This window comes from Syngnathus acus, chromosome 15 (genome assembly GCF_901709675.1).
Source record: "Syngnathus acus chromosome 15, fSynAcu1.2, whole genome shotgun sequence".
NCBI classification, from domain to species: domain Eukaryota; kingdom Metazoa; phylum Chordata; class Actinopteri; order Syngnathiformes; family Syngnathidae; genus Syngnathus; species Syngnathus acus.
Genome location: NC_051100.1, coordinates 3,642,712 through 3,660,981, shown reverse-complemented (window position 1 = coordinate 3,660,981; position 18,270 = coordinate 3,642,712). Strand labels below are relative to the sequence as shown.

General features: G+C 42.5%; 4 protein-coding genes and 1 long non-coding RNA gene across 10 annotated transcripts; 2 read left to right on the top strand and 3 right to left on the bottom strand.

The window, feature by feature from the left end:
- The first annotated feature begins 127 nt into the window (after positions 1 to 127).
- On the top strand, positions 128 to 1,785 carry marveld1 (MARVEL domain containing 1). Its single transcript, XM_037271937.1, has one exon. It carries the CDS (start codon positions 431 to 433, stop codon positions 926 to 928), a length of 498 nt encoding a protein of 165 aa, XP_037127832.1. The 5' UTR covers positions 128 to 430; the 3' UTR covers positions 929 to 1,785.
- A 929-nt stretch (positions 1,786 to 2,714) lies between these two features.
- LOC119134848 (peroxiredoxin-like 2A) lies at positions 2,715 to 5,898 on the bottom strand. 3 transcript variants are annotated; one of them, XM_037271934.1, is made up of 7 exons: positions 4,995 to 5,198; positions 4,496 to 4,656; positions 4,078 to 4,257; positions 3,894 to 3,985; positions 3,694 to 3,834; positions 3,416 to 3,571; positions 2,715 to 3,279 (listed from the first exon to the last, which is right to left on the bottom strand). In XM_037271934.1, exons 2-7 carry the CDS (start codon positions 4,635 to 4,637, stop codon positions 3,184 to 3,186), a joined length of 807 nt encoding a protein of 268 aa, XP_037127829.1. In that variant the 5' UTR covers positions 4,638 to 4,656; positions 4,995 to 5,198; the 3' UTR covers positions 2,715 to 3,183. The 3 variants fall into 3 exon arrangements, with proteins under 3 accessions (XP_037127829.1, XP_037127830.1, XP_037127831.1); XM_037271935.1 differs by lacking the exons at positions 4,496 to 4,656; positions 4,995 to 5,198 and adding an exon at positions 5,819 to 5,898; XM_037271936.1 differs by lacking the exon at positions 4,496 to 4,656 and having other exon boundaries at positions 4,995 to 5,188.
- Positions 5,899 to 5,948: 50 nt separating this feature from the next.
- On the bottom strand, positions 5,949 to 11,649 carry LOC119134327 (peroxiredoxin-like 2A). 4 transcript variants are annotated; one of them, XM_037270905.1, is made up of 8 exons: positions 10,900 to 11,649; positions 9,180 to 9,254; positions 7,370 to 7,432; positions 7,150 to 7,300; positions 6,911 to 7,002; positions 6,705 to 6,845; positions 6,465 to 6,629; positions 5,949 to 6,329 (listed from the first exon to the last, which is right to left on the bottom strand). In XM_037270905.1, exons 2-8 carry the CDS (start codon positions 9,216 to 9,218, stop codon positions 6,228 to 6,230), a joined length of 753 nt encoding a protein of 250 aa, XP_037126800.1. In that variant the 5' UTR covers positions 9,219 to 9,254; positions 10,900 to 11,649; the 3' UTR covers positions 5,949 to 6,227. The 4 variants fall into 4 exon arrangements, with proteins under 4 accessions (XP_037126800.1, XP_037126802.1, XP_037126803.1 ...); XM_037270907.1 differs by lacking the exon at positions 10,900 to 11,649 and having other exon boundaries at positions 9,180 to 9,502; XM_037270908.1 differs by lacking the exons at positions 9,180 to 9,254; positions 10,900 to 11,649 and adding an exon at positions 8,405 to 8,830.
- Positions 11,650 to 11,777: 128 nt separating this feature from the next.
- mat1a (methionine adenosyltransferase I, alpha) lies at positions 11,778 to 17,251 on the top strand. Its single transcript, XM_037270903.1, has 10 exons — positions 11,778 to 12,056; positions 13,322 to 13,399; positions 13,950 to 14,072; positions 14,160 to 14,272; positions 14,373 to 14,516; positions 14,673 to 14,798; positions 14,865 to 14,957; positions 15,020 to 15,202; positions 15,483 to 15,616; positions 16,763 to 17,251. The coding sequence occupies exons 1-10, from the start codon at positions 11,990 to 11,992 to the stop codon at positions 16,863 to 16,865; spliced, it is 1,164 nt and encodes a 387-aa protein (XP_037126798.1). The 5' UTR covers positions 11,778 to 11,989; the 3' UTR covers positions 16,866 to 17,251.
- On the bottom strand, positions 16,064 to 16,763 carry LOC119134328. Its single transcript, XR_005100304.1, has 2 exons — positions 16,363 to 16,763; positions 16,064 to 16,256 (listed from the first exon to the last, which is right to left on the bottom strand). It is a non-coding gene; the product is annotated as an uncharacterized LOC119134328 (long non-coding RNA).
- Positions 17,252 to 18,270: the final 1,019 nt, after the last annotated feature.

Genomic DNA, 18,270 nt, shown 5'->3' with positions numbered 1-18,270 from the left:
ACCCAGGCTAATCCTCCCGGCTCCCCTGACAAACAAAATCTCAGCGCTCATCCGTGGCCCAAAGAATGTGCAGCCCAAATGTGAGTGGCGAAAGAAGGGAGGAGCTCGCTGAAAATCTCGGCCAGCCCACCCCAACAACAGAGACGCTGTATTGAGCGGGGGAAACGGAAAAGACGAAACACACAAGAAGACGGCTTTTCATTTTGAAACCCCTCGGAAAGAACGCAGAGTTCCTCCTTTTTCTCCGCTCTTTTTTTTGGTACAAGAACTCCTTCGTTCGTTGGCCTCCGATTTTTGCAGACAATTTTTGTCCAAAGTTGCCAGCTGTTTGCAGCTGGCACAACGCACCCGCCCTGCTCGGGAACAGGGCGCTCGGAGGAGGAGGAGGAAGAGGGGATTGCAAGCAAGAGAACGAGGCAGAAGAGAAGCGATGGCACCCCAGCAAGCGCAGCCGCAGGTGAGGCAGCACATGGTCAAGTTCCTTCGGAGCTTCCCGGGGGTCACCCGCCTCCTTCAGATCGTCTTCGGCGCAGGCCTGTGGGTCACCATCGCCGCCAACAAGTACGAGGGCTCCATCCACTTCGTGCTCTTTGTGGCGGTGCTCTTCTGGCTCCTGTGCTTGGGCCTGTTCTTCGTCACGCTGCTGGACAAGCAGGACGCCGTGCCCGTGGTGGGCGGTCCGCGCTGGCTGTGCAGCAACTTGGCGCTCGACGTGGCCGCCGTCGCGCTCTACCTGCCCGCCGTGGGGGTCATGGTGTACAAGACGGATCGCAATTCTTACTGCAACCTGGCGCAGTACAAGCACTTGTGTCTGTACAAGGTCTACCTGACGGCCGCCGTGTTCGCCTGCCTGTGCTGCCTGGCCTTCCTGCTCTCGGTGGTCTACGGGGCCTGCAGGAAGAGCCGAGGGGAGCAGACGGTCATCTGAGGCTAGCAACTTTTACTTTTTGTATATTTTTTTTTTAACCACAGCAAGATGAGGAAGAGTTAACTTCACTGTATTTTTTTTTTTTTTTTTTTTAATTCATTACATGCAAATGTCTACAGTATTTAAAGCAAGGGGTGGGGAAACCGACGGTCGGTGGGCCAGACTGGGCCCCCCTAAGAATGTTTCCGAATATTTTATTGAGCACATAGAGTAGTACTTTGAATTACAAATTAAATTCCTGCTCACAATTATAAAGATAAAATACAGGTAGAATACTTGACAGTTTGACACTACTTTATTCTTTAGTATTTAATTCCATCAGAAAGAAAAATTGTCAAAGGATGTATGAATGTCATTAACGTTCTTTGCAGAAAATAGCGGATTTTTACCAAATTTAACCAACCTGATATATCAGCTGACTAATCAGTCATGCTTAGTAATTCCTCCATGTACTGCAGTTGTATTCGTGCGTCTCGGAAAGGGCACGGCCGAGTGAGTGACATCAGGAGCTGGAGTCGGGTTGACTGGTTTGTGAGTTGTTGCTGACCAGTCCCAAAAGTGGTGTGATGACACCATGCGCCATTTGTGACCTCAACGCTGTAAACTGGGTACCCCCCTGTACTTTTTTTATCTGTTACGTCACTGCAGCAGGGCAGTAGGTACAGCTACAGAGTTTATTATATTCATTATCTTTTATGTTTACACATTTTTTTCCATAATGCCGCCTTGCCAACACACGTTACAGTGTACAATTTTTTTTTTTTCTCAGTGCCTCCTGTCACGATGCTGTATACTCAAACCCGGAACATATGGATGTGTATTTAACAAAAGTGTAAGAATAAAGAGCGGTAACAATACAGGCCAGTTTATTTTTTCGGTTGTTTTGTTTTTGCTAAGTCACATGGGTGTCTAACTAATAGCAAGCGTGTGTGTGCTGTGTCTACGTGTAATTATCTGGGGGGGGGGTTGTTCATACCGGAAGAGTCTGTCGGGGGTTGCGGAGGTGGGCTGATGTACGGCCAATGAAAACGGAGGATGATTCAACGTCTTAGGCGTTTCCAGTCAGCTGCGGCTTTTATAACTGCTAGATTTGGGGAAACTGTTAAGCCTCTTGTTCGTACAGCGGTTTGATTTACAAGTTGTACTAACACGAAATACTTTGGAAATTGGATTGTCGGACAAGTAAAATGAAAAAGTAGGAGCGCAAGGGTTAACGTCTGACCATCTGCAGGAGCAGGATGTACATCTTGCACTTCTAAGAGCTAACCCCCCCCCCCCCCTCCTCTTTCTCTCTCTCTCTCTCTGGCTCTCTTTCCGCCTTGTGGGACTTTTTGCAATGAAGTGTCCACATGTCCACGCCTCTGGGAGTGGACGCACACTGCGGTACATGCAGCCAAATGCTTCAGCGTTGCCCGGGAGGCGAAAAGTACGAGCGTGTTATATGTTGATGAGGATTTGTCACGTCATATGTTTGCCACGTTAACAAGACACATCTGCTTTGATTTCTTATTCGTGCTTCAAGATCCAAACTCGGGCCTTTTCATTTTGATTCATTTAAAAAAAAAAAAATGGATGGATGAGCATCCGCATTACTCCACCTTTGACCCTTGCGCAATACATGAACAGTGCATCCGTTCAGTAGCAGTTGACCGGGAGGAAAAAAGCTGCTGTACACAAAAATGCTCACGCCATGTTTAGGAACTATAAACTGTAACACACTACAAAGCCTCACTCTGTGCCAGTCCACGGTTTACACGGACAGGAAGAATTTATTGCTTTTTTTTTTAACATGTAAAAGTGCATATGATTGTCTCCCCCGCCAACACTCCAGAAGGCCTCAAAATGACGACAACAGTGGCGGGCGGTGTCTGAGGAAAACGCACGCGTTTGATTATCAGACTTTCCTCCTCTCTTTGCAGAGTTTAGAAAGACAAGTCGTCATTGTTACACGCACAACCGCATAAGCGCACGCATGTCGGCCATGATGGAAACCAGCGGGTGGTGTCGGCGTGGGGGACAAACTAGCAGCACAACTTCGAGTACAATTATCACTTGCGTTATAATCGAGTGTTCACATCATACCGTTTTCATAAAGTCTAGCTTTAAAGTGTCTTTAGCGGTAATGTTGAACCAATTGAGTCAGTTTCACAGCTTTTTGTTTCGCAATAGAGGTGACTTGATAAATTAGCTGCCTGTAGGGGACCGAGTGCATACGTAATAATGGCTTTCACAATTTTCTATTCAGTGCTATTTGCTTATTTGCCAGGTACGATTTTCTTGACGGCTTGGAGAACATCCGCCACCTCCACTTTGTTGCCAAACTCCTTCTCGCGATGCTCCAGTAGGACACCCTGTAAGACCACAACGTTGGACCTGAGCGCACTAGCAAGGTTGTCTTACTAATAAGCAGAAATCTCGTAAGATAGAGGGAAATAAGGAATATGGAAAAAATATTCGGTACTACCCAAAGTGTGATAGGTGCGCTACCTGTTCTCCCGCGCCGATGACAAAGACACCCCCCAGGATGAAGCCCTCGCCCAACACGTTGCCGTGGTGGCCGGCCCTCCAGGCCCGCCAGAAGTTCTGCAACACGCCGAAGCGCAACAGCCCCATAGCACCCATTTTTCCCCCGTAGAAATGTTTCTGTAAAGCAGTGGGTGACTTTAATAAACGCATGACAAGAAACATAATGGATATTTTCGACTGTCACGGCAACTTTTGCATTCAAAGCTGGTCATTGTGTGAGCGCCGACAGGCCAACTGACCTTTTCATCGATGTAAATGTCCCCAGTGAAGTGCAGCCTGAAGTCCTGTATCTCTGTCCCGACGCGCTCCTTCACCACGGCCACCAGAGGGACCCCAAGCTCCTCCAGCTGGGGCTTCAGAGAGGACAGCTCGGAAGCCTCCTGCAAGGAAACATTTGAGTTGTCTTCTCGTAACCTTGGAATACAACATGAGCTCTGACCTCTCTGCACAAAAATCATCCGGGCCGCCGCACGGCCATGATGACGGCGCCGTTCTTTTCCCACAGACTCTTTGCTTTGATGACCTTGCCGTCTGCACACACAATGGAGACAAAAACATGATTACAAAAACAAAACAAAAAAAGTCACACAAAATCTAGAAGAAGTCAGAGGTGCTTTACGTACCATCAGTGGTGGAGAGCAGGTCAGCATCAGCGAGATGTTCCAGCGAGGCCTTTCCCACATTGGGGAGAGTCAAATTGGAGTTGACCAGGAAGACGCCAGCGAGGGCGGCGCCCACAGCTCCCAAACCCAGAGACCACATGCCCATTCCAAAAAGGTCGACGTCAGCGACGGACTCCAAATCTGCAGCACAAACAACACACATGACAATGTTTGATTAGCACAATGTGCTCTATGGACCCTTGTGGCGCAGACGCTAACGCTAAATTTACTGCGTGGTAACCAACTAATCTGAAAATGAATTTGAAAAAATCCAATTTTTTTTATTAGCATAAGAAAGAGGTTAAGAAACGGTTATGTCACACCATTTTCACAACAAAAGGTGAGTTTTGGGAGGAGACAGACAAACAAGTATCCTTGCCTGGAGCGTGTTTGTCTGGCTCAGGACTGGCTTTGGCACTACTTGCGGAAGTTTGCCTCCGAGCTTCTTTCAACGCGAGCGACGGGAACGCCGCGCGGCGGTAGAAAGGAGGGGAAAGAATTTGCCTTAATGGTGCCAGCATCGCCGCTTTGAGAATGTCACTGAAAAATGTACAAGCTTTATGCAAAACATGATGCGTTCAGGGACTCAATGTGACAAAATCTCTCAGTCAGGACACTAATTATGTCTTGAATGAATTATAAATCGCAATTTACTGACTACCTGTTTAGTTTAACACAAAATTATTATTTGGTTGTATGAAATGCAAACAAGTGGATACACGACGAGAAATTTCTTTGTTGCGAAATGACATTTAATTTGAATATACGTTGTTGCAATAGTTAATGACAACTTTCTCTTTTGCTGAATTTATAATGACACCAAAATGACAGTCAGAGAGAGCCTAAGAAAACCAAGAGAGACATTTAAATATACTAACTTGTTTCCATTGTCTGTTGTGGATCAGCTCATTCCAAGACAAATCCCAAAAAGCATTTGCGAGGCGTCAAAATGTCGACGATTTTCAAAGGACAGTGAGTACTTGAACGACTGATAAGAAATGCGTGATCAGTGGAGGACAAAAAAACACACCCATGAATGCAACAAGGAAGAGTTGTATAATTGTATCAATGGTAAGGCAATAGGCTGTCATCAAGGTTATATAATATTTTGGGGGATTGTATTAAAAAAAAAAATAAATAAATAAATAAATAGAAAAGCACAGTGAGCGTTGGATTGACAAAAAAGAAAGTCATTTGCTTTTTTGTGTATATTAGGACTGGGTGCCCCATAAGCACTGACTAGTATGTAATAGCTATAGTTTTGCTCAAGTTGTAGTAAAACAAATTAAATAATAAACTTTTTTTTTTTTTTTTATGCATGTGCATGAAATTCTGCCCCTTGCCAGGGTCGATAAACAATTCAAAAGGGGGACTATTCGTTAAAGCACATTGTGGAATGGCAAATTTCACAAAAGTACAAATGGATGAATGGCAGTACAATTGAGGACATTAATATATATATATTATTTTCTGTTGTTGGAGATCAATTAGTACGACGTTAACGCCAGTAACGAAAGAGTTAAAATTGACAATGAAAGCTTTAAACTTGCCGCTACTAACAGCTAGCTAAACTCACGTCGGCGTAAATCGCTAAATTAACCCGTTTATGACAAATTTTCCTTCCATGTCTATCGACTTTAAACGTGCTGCGGGTCGACAAATGTAAACATTAGCAGCGGTGCAAACATTCACGTTGACCTACCTGTCGTGAAGCGTCCTGCAAAGCGGTTCTCGCGCATGCGCACTGATACTCCCAGCGCGAGGTAAACTAATCGAGCACAGATTGATCGCTCGCAGAGTGGATGCCACCCGGAAAAAAACGGTTCCGTTTGTATTAGTCACTGACCCATTTATTTTTTAATCAAGTGTTTAAGAGCTAAGACTTCAATGGTTTGATCTTCCTCATAGTTTCAGGCGGGCTGTGTGGTTGTTTACAAACATCAGAGCTGTTCCCTCAGAAGAGTTTGGAGTCAGATCATCATTAAAGGCCACAACAGCAAACCAGAAACAACGAGGCAGCAAACTGTCAAAGTTGCCGTTTTGACACATCTCATAATGACATCATCAGACATGGTGATCCACCTTGCGCGTAAACCCCGATAGGGTCAGGTCTAGCGTTTCATGTCATCTCGCATTTTGCGGGTGGTTCTGAGGACAGCGAGCATGTTGACTTTATCCCCAAACTCCTTCTCACGATGCTCCAGCAGAATTCCCTGAAAAATACCAACACAAGAAGATAGCATCAGAAAATAGAAATGAATCCAATCAAATTTGATTTCAATCCAAAACATCTTAACAGTTGAAGTTACATTTTAATGTCCTTTTTTAAAATGGGTCATGGCATCTACCTGATCTCCAGGCCCAATGACAAAGACTCCCCCCAGGACCAGTCCTTCTCCTCTTAGGTTTCCTCTGAAGCCCCTGCGGTAGGCCCTCCACAGGTTCCTCCACACTCCAATACGCAGGAACATGGAAAGAAACATCCAGCGCTCTTGAGGCCCATAGAAATTTCTCTGTGAGGAAACAGAAAAGCAGCTTAACAGCTTACACCGCGCAACACTGGTTTCCTCTTTGTTATAATTTCCGACCATCTGATCCACGTAAACTTTCCCGGTGAAGTACTTCTTGAAACAGTCCAGCTCCTTGCCAAGATTCTCTTTGACCACAGCAAAGAGAGGCACCTCCAGGTCCTGCAGCTGGGACTTGAGAGAGGACAGCTCTGCAGCCTCCTGCATCATCATAACAGCGTCACTTTTCAATGTTGGCAGTTCCACAAACAGTTCCACAATAACACCTCTCTGCACAGCAATCATCCTGGCCGGCGGACCACCATGACCACCGCGCCGCTCTTCTCCCACAGATTTCTGGCCCGGTGTCTCTCATGCACTAAAAGAGCCAAGACCACTGTTAAATTTGTATTATCGTTTAACCTAATGTTGTGGTCCCTATAGTAAGCAATGCACCAAATTAAATGTAAAAACTAGAGATGGTTGATGCACACACCATCCATAAAGTCTACATTTGCACACTTACCACCTCCAGTGGTCCTCAGCTCTGTGTCCTCCAGCACCTGCAAGTCAGCCCATGTCGGCGAGGTCTGGAACCAGTCCGTGACGGAGCTTATGAGCTCGGCCACAAACAAGCTGACCACCTTCAGTATCGCGTTCACCGTCGCCATGGCCACCTACATGACATATTTCATTTCATCAACGGTGTCTCCAACAAAAATGTTCCATAGCGAGACGTTACTCACCGGCCTGTGGTCGCCCACTAATGAGCAGGGGATCTGCGGTTTAAGCCCTGAAATGAGCCCGATCTGTGGAAAAGCCTTTCTTACGTGAGCACAACATGACAGGAATTCCTCAAGAAATGGCTGATGTGAAATGAGGCCACCGTGAGGCTGAACCCTCAATACCAGGCACCGCCGCCGTTAGGTCACCAACACTGGCGGGTGCTGTTTCTAACACATTTAAGAATTGACCTAAAACATGATTTTTTTTTAACATTAATAAACATTATCATTTTTATTTTAGTTGGGTTGCTTCTCTAAAAGGAGCATTTAAAAAATATATAAAAAATACTTGCACGTCAGTGAAAAATTTCGAGCGTCTTGATTCGGTCCAATGCTGACACCTGCAGGATGCTAGCAGTACTGCAGATACGTCACCAATATTGAGATATATACTTTATGCAGTTAATGTATTGTAAGAATAATTTTTTAAATAGAAATTCAATATCTAAGTGGAAGTATCATTTCCATCATATGTAACACGAATCTACAGTATTTTGTAGAGCAAACCAGTTTGTTTAATTCTTAACTAGCTTCTAGGTAGGTTGCATTGAATGGTGACATCATCAAAGTCATCATTGTAAAGTCATCATATGTATTTTCAGGGCTGCGATGCTATATACTCTATTTTATAACTTTTTTTTTTTTAACAGCTTGCAGTGAAGATAACTTTGAAGTTGAACCATAGACTCCACTCTAGAACTTGTTAGTAAAGTGACTATCACCTGTTTTCCATTATTCAATACTGTATTTTCTTTAAAAAAAAAAAAGTTTTGCATCATTACCCCCACCCCCAAAGTATTTTTTTCCAAATCCGATAAATGTGCAAAATGGCCTTACAAGTGAGGATAACGAGCATGAAGATTAATGCATTTGAAAGCTCTCCAATAGATGGTCAAAGAGCTTCCCATAGTGATGTTCTGAAGAAGCTTCACAAGAGGAATGTGCTTTGGGTCCAAATAGGCTGGAAGCAAGCTGGGATATAGGGTGACAACTTACCAGCTGCCCTCATTCCTTCTGCTTTGTGCATGCGACAGCAGCGTAATAAACATCGGGCGCAATGTTATGTAACTTAATATACTATATTACGATATGCTCAGAATAGTCAAACGTGTGTTTTGCACAACTTTGGAAGTCTCATATTGGCACACACACAAAAGTATTTGACTGCTGGTGGGAGGGGGAGGAGGCAGCCAATCAGAGCGCAGGAGATGCACCCCACCTCCCGAGCCGCCATTGGTGGCCTCCCTTGACTGTGCTATCATGAAGCCAATCAAAAGTGGACGTGGCGTTCATTTCTGTGATAACATTGGTGACATTGGTCGACTTCCAAGTTGTTTTTTTCTCAGTAGGTTGGAATATCAAGTGCATTAATACACATATTCCAGATTTAAATTGCCCGTTTCATTAAAAGGGAAGTCAACACAAAACCGGTATTGATTAACATTGCATTTGTGGGAAATTAATTAAGCAGAAAATTTTTTATCCACCTGGGCGGCCATTTTGCCACTTGTGGTCGAATGAAAATGACATCACAGTTGCTGGGGACCAATCACGGCTCAGCTTGCCACAGGACCAAACTCGAAAAATAGGTTACATACATTTTCATTATTCATTTCTGCACTAGACTCAAAAATGGAGTTAGTACACTAATGCGCCGTGGCTCAATTGAACCCAAATCAAATGTCCTATTTACTATGTTTAGACGTCAAGAAAAGATTCAGTCAGATTGTGTTACAAAAGTAATTTTCTCAACATAAAAATTGAAACTCACAGGTAACACTGTCAACATGAAACTGGCTGCAGGCCACATGAACGTTGGGGGCTTTTAACGGTGTGTCCTTGAACCCTTGAAGAGGAAAAACAAACATGATTTTACAGCCTGGAGGAGTTTTATCTCATCCAGTGTGTTAAAGTCAAAATCTCCCCAAATGATACGGCAACCCTGACGACCACAAAGAGGTGTTAAATGGCTGCCTACGCTTTGGTGTCACTCTGACACTTTTTCAGGATTGAGCACAGAAAAGGCCAAGCTCTCAAACGTTGGTTATATTTATTAAATGACATCTCTTTGAATTATTTGGTAAGATATTTAAGGAGTGTTTTGATCAAATGTAGGATAGATAGAGCCTCAGAGATATCAATAATATCCTGTTCTTGCCACTTAAATGTTAATCTCCTGAATGTTAATTACTTAAATGTTGTAAAGACGCTGAGATCAACCGGAGTCAAATTCCTTGTTTGGCATACACAAAATTGGCCAATAAAGCTGATTCTGATATATTGTCTTTTTGTGCCATGTCTCTTAAAATTTATAGCACATAAATGCTCAAGTTTTTTGTGCTAAAATTTGGTGTTATTTTAAAAATGATCAAATGTGTCATGTCAATTTTGGAGGATATATTTTTTAAATGGTTGAATATGAAGTAGAAATGTATTTTTGGCCAGAATTTAAGAATTTTTGTATATTATAAATAATTTTGCAAATAAATAGAAAAATATATATACAAACCGAATTAGTTGCTCTAATTTAATCAATTTTGCAAAAAAATGCATTGGATTTTTTTTTTTTTTTACTTCATGAAAACTAGAAAAATAAAATACTTGCTGACATTTAGCATCAATGTTTTTTTTTAGCCTCAATTTACATCATTACACAGTAAATTTGAAGATGGACAAAAGCAGCAGGTTCTCTCTCAAAACTGCTACTGTCAAATAGCAAGTCTGAGTAATATGCTACTATGCTACCGTATCATTAACGCTTTCCTCGAGTCAGTGTGAGTGTTTGCCACAGAGTAGTTTAATGTTTGAAAATGTCATTTCAGGTAACACAAAGGTCGCCGGTCCCTCGGGGGGCCCGCCAGCACATCTTTGTGCGTCAACCTTCTCTTTGGACTTTCAACTCGATCAAATCATACTCATAAAGCCGCCTACTCCTCACCCATTCATATAGTTTAATTCAAACATAAAGAGCAAGATGATGCTAATTGATGGGGAATTTTCACATTAAATTAAAATCATTTCTCTTCATTGCTATATCAAGTCAGCTTAATAGCTCCTTGTTGGGCCCTTATTTGGTAACGTTAGTCAAAATGGCAGAAGAACCATGTGACTTCTCCGAGCCAATCAGGAAAAAAAAGTAACTATTGTAAAGTTAACCTTGATAGCATTATTACGCAGTACCGTCATTTTGCACTTCATATTGAACTGTGCGGATGTACCTAATATTGTGTCCGGCATGGATATCAGCAATGCAGCATTTATTGTAAATGTAGGGCAGTCAGGAGATAGCACTTATCTTTAACCAGAACCAGAACGAGCTTGTCAGGAAAAAAGGAAAATAAGCTCATTCGTGGTCAGTCATTAACAAACAGCCGAGCAACACTTGGGTCGTCCAGAGTTTTTTTACCCCAATCGCCATCCAAGATAAATAAGAGGCGGATCGCCTGTTACGTTTTTAACAGGCTGTACCGTTATGTAACGTATTTATGTACTGTAAATTTGGTACCGTTCAAGTCTTCTCTGGTTTCATCCAGTTCGAAAAGGGAGAAGTAGCAATGTCACATAAGATACACAAGACTAGTTTACAGTGCATATAACAAAAGTCTACACACCCATGTTCAAATTAAATACATCATTACTGTTGTTCTAGAAGGAAAAAAGAATACACATTGTTTCTTATTATTTACGTGCATAGGCTATCCATTTGTTATTTTTTTGAGAAGATATCACCAGGGCAAAGATGTGATGATGAGGAAATGGTCCCGAGTGTGTAGAGAGCAGAACAGAGCCTCGGGCAGGACACGCGTGGAGGCAAGCGTCGAGAAAAACAGGTGAATGTCTTCTTGTAACTCAATTAGTGCTTCTGTGTAATGTAATCGATGCTGTACTGAAGGTAGAAATATAGATTTTTTTTTTTGGTGTAACTCCTTTTAATGTTGTTGTCTTTTATACTTAATAATTAACTGTTATAATTACTGCTCTAATGAAATCAAATACAGTATATTCAATATGATCAGAAGAAGAGGTTTAAGAAAAGATCAATGAAATTCAAGTGATTTTTTGACATCAGAAAAACCTGGCATTTGAACAGGGGTGTGTAGACTTTTTATATCAACTGTAAGCATCTTTTCACTTCACTCCATTCCTTGATTTTCATCCTCATGGATGAAAATGTGTATTCTGATATTTTGTTTGCTCTCAGCATAGCATCTTGAGGCCCACGAGGGGTTAATGTACCGTTACCGCGAGCACTTGAGCCCTCCCATCCGACACCACCACCCCCCTTCTCCTGGAATGGACTATCCCACGGATTCACATGACACACGCATGTGTGTGTGTTAGCCCATGTATCTATATAAAGGACCATGTGGGCTCGGACGTGGAGTTTTTTAGGAGCCCAGAACTTGTGTTGGCTGCCTCGCTCTCCTCTAGAAAAAAGACAACTAGCGGCAGTGGGAATATAAACTTGTCAAAGACCAGGACTGATCGCCTGTGGGAACTGAGGAAATCCTTTCCAAAGCCACCCCCCTACCCCAACACACACACTGCCCAAAGCTGCCCCCCGTAAGCAAAAAACGCAAAATGGGTGATCTGCCGGAGGACGGCTCGTTTATGTTCACGTCGGAGTCTGTGGGAGAGGGACATCCAGGTGAGCTTTGCATTTCACACGGCATCCTGAAAAGGTTTTTATTTTTAAAACTTCCTTTCTATTCCCGAGGTAGGCATGCTCGGCATCCCATTCATAGCGCATGTGTTTGAGGCTCGCTCGGATGGACCACGCTGGTGGGGGCGTCGGGGGGAGCTAGTGTGCAAGCAGGGGGTGGGGGGGGGTAAGTTCCATGAAAAGTGAGCAACTTGAAAAAAGATTTTCAGTAGTGCTTGACCGATTAATCAACCGGCCAAATTATCAGCCGATATTTGCTCATGTAAAATCGGCAACAACACCCAAAGAAAATCTGCTTTTTTTTTTTTACTCTCAACACATTACAACATAAGCCAACTTGTAATAACAATCAAACATAGCCCAAAAAAAAAAAAAATACTTAATGAGCTCAATCGATTGTACCAAATATTGGAATCGGCACCGGCCTAAAAAGAAATCTGTTATTGGTCAGACAACATGTTAAGCGCCGATAAAAACATGACTATTAGATTCACTGAAAATATGCCTTGCGATTGACTGGCGACCTGTCCATGGTGTACCCCGCTCCTCACCTAAAGTCAGCTCAAATTAAAATGGACAAAATGACAAGTAGCTCTCAGATTTAAGAAAAAAAAAACTTACTAAATTACTCCTATATTGTCATAAAAATCTAAATATCTTTTTATTAAACTAGACTTTTTGCAAAATAATTCTCTTTCAAAAAAAAAAAAAAGCCTACACTTTTCAGTGACAATCACAAACCACAAGTTTGGAAAACTTCAAGGATCGTCTTAATACGTCAAAAGATAATGTCAAATGGTTATGCCATTGTACCCACCTACTTGCACCTCCTCCTCCTGTCAATGTGTCATAATCCTGTCAAAGTCCACGTTGCTACATCCATAATCAGTAAACACAAGCGGAATAACACCTTGACCCGCTTCACAGACGCGCGCACATTATGTAACCTTTAACTCCTGCCGCAAAATATTTTTCTTTTTTGGCTTCAGTTGGGGTAAACACATTGATCCACTTAACAAGCTATTACTATGCATTGCAAATACACATTTATATATAATATTTATAATATGATGTTTCTGATGTAACCTCTGAGTGGGATTGCTTCATCATGTGTGTGCACGAGATGAATAGGACACTGATTGTTTCCTTTTTTATCTGAAGTTCTCCAGCAGCAGAAAATAGGTTGACTTCTGATGAACCGTCTGACCTGACACTTCCTTATCCCTTATCGATGTGTTTTCTTCCCTCAGACAAAATCTGCGACCAGATCAGCGACGCCGTTCTGGATGCGCACCTCAAGCAGGACCCCGATGCCAAAGTGGCTTGTGGTGTGTAAATTGGAGCCCTCGAAACACTCTGGCCTGAATTCCATCTGGAATACGGGTCACTGCGTAGAGTGCATTTCTTGAGCTTTTTAAATATGACAAGGCCATGGACCTTGTGAAGTCGTAGCTAAATGCTCAGCAGATGTCACATCACCGCAATCCAAAGGGTGCAAGTCTGATCTTTTTTTTTTATATATATATATATATATATATATATATATATAGATTTTTTTTTTATTATTAAAATTTATATACATTTAAATGGTTGTCATAATTTTCTGCTATTTTGCGCTTCATTCCTCACACCTTGCTATTATATACATTTTTTTTTAATTTTTTAAGTTATTTGATTTAAATTGATCAAAACACACACACATGTTTTTCTTAATTTTTTTGTTGCCAAGAAACAGGAAAGTCCAGGAGCTTAACGCTAACATATAATGTAAAACGCCATATAGCTGCTAACAGAAATGAGCTTATAGATGTTCTGGTAATTATTAGCCCTCAAACAACAGCAACAAGAATGACTGTACTTGTTGAATGCGTTGGGCAGAGACGGTGTGCAAGACGGGCATGGTGCTGCTCTGTGGCGAGATCACGTCCCGTGCCAACGTGGACTACCAGAAGGTGGTGAGGGACGCCATCAAACACATCGGCTATGATAACTCCGATAAAGGTGATTCATAGCGATACAATAACGAGTTGATCCAAAAATAATTTGAATTGTAGTTGATTTCAATCATCTGCGCTGCGTCATTGTCAGGTTTCGACTACAAGACGTGTAACGTCCTGGTGGCTCTGGAGCAGCAGAGTCCAGATATTGCTCAGGGTGTCCATGTGGACCGCAAAGAGGAGGACATTGGCGCCGGCGACCAGGTGGGACTTCACTAACACCGCTGACATGCATGTTGCAATATGGAGTCTAGAAATCTTTTCATCAAAATGTATCATCCGACTCGCTTTGTGTATTTTCAAGGGTCTGATGTTCGGCTACGCCACGGACGAGACGGAGGAGTGCATGCCGCTCACCATCGTTTTAGCCCATAAGCTCAACTCCAAGATGGCCGAGCTCAGACGCAGCGGCACCATCCCATGGTTGCGTCCCGACTCCAAAACGCAGGTTCTATTATTATTATTTATTGGGTTCATGTTTATCCTTATGTTTTTAGGGCTAATGGGGACAGGTCAGTTTCATAAAAGTGACAAACAGATTCCTGAATGAGTTTGTTTGGAACAAGAAGTGGAGATGAGCTCACCTTTGTTGTTCATCCCGCAGGTGACGGTGCATTACGAGCAGAAAGATGGCGCCGTGATCCCCAAGAGGGTCCACACCATTGTCATCTCGGTGCAACACGACGACTTCATCTCTCTGGAGGAGCAGAAGAAAGTCCTCAAAGAGAAGGTCGGGTGAAGGTTTCTCATGTGCTGTGGATGGTGCAGGTGTACCTAATAGTCAGTTTCTCCTCAGGTGATCAACGCGGTGGTCCCCGCCAAGTACTTGGACGCCAACACCATCTATCACCTGCAGCCCAGCGGCCGCTTCGTCATCGGGGGTCCTCAGGTGACCCCCCTCGAGACCTGGACCAAGCGCCATCACCGAGTTGACTCTTTTTGCTTCTTCAGGGGGACGCCGGCGTCACGGGCCGCAAGATCATTGTGGACACATACGGTGGTTGGGGGGCTCACGGGGGCGGCGCCTTCTCCGGCAAGGACTTCTCCAAAGTGGACCGCTCGGCCGCCTACGCCGCCCGCTGGGTGGCCAAATCTCTGGTCAAGGCCAAGCTGTGCAGGAGGGTCTTGGTGCAGGTGGGTGCCAGTCCTAAATTATGTTCATGGAAGTCAAATTATAACAGGCAGTTCTGGTGTCCTTTTTAGGACCCCTGGAAATAGCCCTAGTGGCTGTATCAAATTTCATGATGCTCACCGAAAGTGCCTCTCGGGCCTCTTTTTTTATTTTTATAATTCCAGCAGGCATCACCTGTCCTAAACACAAACAAGAAGTGATTACCTGTCCAGAATGGGGCGCGTCAAACCCAAAATGGCCGACTTTTGTTTTAGACATTGGCTTTTCGCGCATGTCCTCCAGGTGTCCTACGCCATCGGTGTGGCTCACCCTCTGTCCATCTCGTTGTTCACGTACGGCTCGTCCAGTAAAAGCGAGTCGGAACTGCTGCACATCGTCAACAAGAACTTCGACCTGAGGCCAGGAGTCATCGTCAGGTAAGTGAACTGAGTACAGTAAAGGTATCGTCATGATCATGGGTGCCACCAGAGGGCGCCAACAGTACACAGTGTATTGTTCATATAAAGATTAAATTACTTATGGGTGCCACCAGAGGGCGCTAACAGTACACAGTGTGTTGTTCATATAAAGACTAAATTACACTTTGTTTGGCATATGTAGATACAAACTATTTTTCATTTAAATAACATGTTATGCAAATTTGAAATTACATGGCAGTAATCGAAGAAAGTAAAATACAAAAATATATACATGTAATAGATATTTTAAATATAAATTGGTTTACCAAACATTGTGAAGTGAACACGTCTTCACAATGTTGTATTGAATCCCGTTCAACCAACAGTGCTTAGTTGGGTTCGATTGCAATCACGTGTCAGTTTTTCTTGGCATCTCCCCTACTATCCAAGAAGCATTACAGAAAATAGCAGCAATGTATTGTTTATTAATGAAGAATTATAGGAATGGTTCCAAGAGAACATGGCTGCACATCAGCAACAGCCACAAAGATGGTAGAAGACAACAGCAGGAGCGGGACTATCATGTTGCCAACCAGGTTACCACTCTTGCCAGTGGTAACAATGGTAATGTCATTTCTGGTAACTTGTCCGCCACATGCTGAGCAAAAACAGTAAATATTCCTGAGTTATTACATGGAAAATATACATAGTAGTCGTAAAACGAGAATAGGCAACTATGGATGTTTAGCAAGTTCTGTTCTTACCCACTCTGATCAGAGAAAATAGGATTAGACCTCCCAGCCAAAACTTTGAGTCCATTGAGTTTGTTTCTGCGGAGAAGAGAAACACAAAGCGAGGAAAGGATTAATCAAGAATGAAGCCTTTAAGGCAGGAGGAAAAAAAGCAGCAATGGACAATGTGATAAAGTAGAGCGCTTTTATGTGTTACTTAACTTCTTTGTGTGCGTTCTCTGTCACATGGCTGCTGAATTCCTATTGGTTCACAAAAAGCTTTGTCTCATTGCTTCCTGGGAATCATCACTGAAAAATATTATTCATACAAGCAAAAGGGTTCAAATCATAATTCAAGCCAGTCAACATTAAAAAAATGGCAATGATAATTCAATTGAACTTTCCTGTAATGCCTCGAATGATTTCTCTGCAGGGAGCTTCAGCTGAAGAGGCCCATCTACCAGCAGACCGCCACTTATGGCCATTTCGGTCGGCCCGAGTTCACCTGGGAGGTTCCCAAAAGGCTCATCCTCTAAGCTCTCCATGTCCTTGCAGTAAATACTTACTGAAGGACATGGACCAAAACCAATCAAACCAAAGTTATAAAATATTCGTGGCTGAGAAAAGATGTTGAGATGAGGTGGAACGTGAAGGACACCTAATGGGAACAAAGACACCATCCTATTAAATTGTAGATTGGTGCTCTTTTCTTTTTTTTCCAACGCCAATGCTGGAGATGTTTTTTAGAACAACCATTAGTGTACTTAGTGCTAAAACCAAATCTTCACTTGTCATTGTTTGAATGTCATGTGTGCTGCTGGAAATGGAAAGCTGGTCACAAATCAACATGGTGCTCCACAAAACAGGTCAATAAAAAAAAATTAAAAAAACATCTCTCATCAGAGGTATGTTACAACCAAAACACGTCAAAACAGACATTCAGTTGTGTATATATGTTCACATTCAAATCAAAGCAAAAAAAAAATCCACAAAATGACACAAATATGAATGTGTCTGAATATTTAATAATGCCTCCAAAAAAATCTGCATTTGTTTTTGCCATGCAATTCTGAACACGACCTTAAAAAAAACAAATGCTACAAATGCTCATCCCATTTGACAATACAATTAAAAAAAGTTACCGTTTTTTTCCGTGTATAATGCGCAAAATTTAACTAATTTATTGTCCTAAAATCTGGGGTGCGCATTATACATGGGTACAAATTTTTTTTAATTTTTTTTTTTTAAATTTTTTTTTTTTTTTTTTTTTTTTTTTTTTTTAAGAAAATCATGGTACAACAAAACCAACAACAGGACTGACCGACAATAGTGTGTTTGTACTGTGCTCTGGTCATTTCGTCAAAGAAGGGATAATAGTCCTCTTCTCTTCTTGACTGACAATGAATGTGATAGTTTAATACAATCAGCAAATAACAAAATGCGTATTACAGGTAATATTTTATTTCACAACACTTTGCCATGTTCCTTTCGTCTCTGCTGTTCACTTCAAACACGCTCCATACGAACGCAATGCTCTCGTATCAGACGCTTGCTCGATCACCTGCTCGTTTGCTGTCACAATGTACCCTACACAAATCCGAAACATTTGTTGCGGCTCCGAGTCACGACGAGGGGCAAGTTTTGGTTTCCAAGGGTGTTTTTATTCCTCTTCAACGTCTCTCCCATACAGAGCCGCCTTTTTCACATGTCCGCACGTCACTTTCCTCTCTTTTCATCTGATCGCGGTGGTGCCTTTACGGGCAGTCGGGGAAATCAACGCCAACAAAAAAAAAATACATCCAGCCTAGTTAAGACCATACCAAAGACTATAAAAATGGGACCCATTGCCTCCCTGCGTGTGTGACGATCATTGGGACTTAAAAAAAAAAAAAAAAAAAAAAAAAGCAAAAAAAAAAAAAAAAATTGGGTGCGTATTATACA

Excerpts from the sequence above, each read along its gene's own strand:
- marveld1 (XM_037271937.1), top strand. The coding sequence starts at position 431 with ATGGCACCCCAGCAAGCGCAGCCGCAGGTGAGGCAGCACATGGTCAAG.
- mat1a (XM_037270903.1), top strand. The coding sequence starts at position 11,990 with ATGGGTGATCTGCCGGAGGACGGCTCGTTTATGTTCACGTCGGAGTCT. Across the intron at positions 12,057-13,321 it reads TGTGGGAGAGGGACATCCAG|ACAAAATCTGCGACCAGATC; the intron begins GTGAGCTTTGCA and ends TTCTTCCCTCAG. Across the intron at positions 14,073-14,159 it reads CTATGATAACTCCGATAAAG|GTTTCGACTACAAGACGTGT; the intron begins GTGATTCATAGC and ends CGTCATTGTCAG.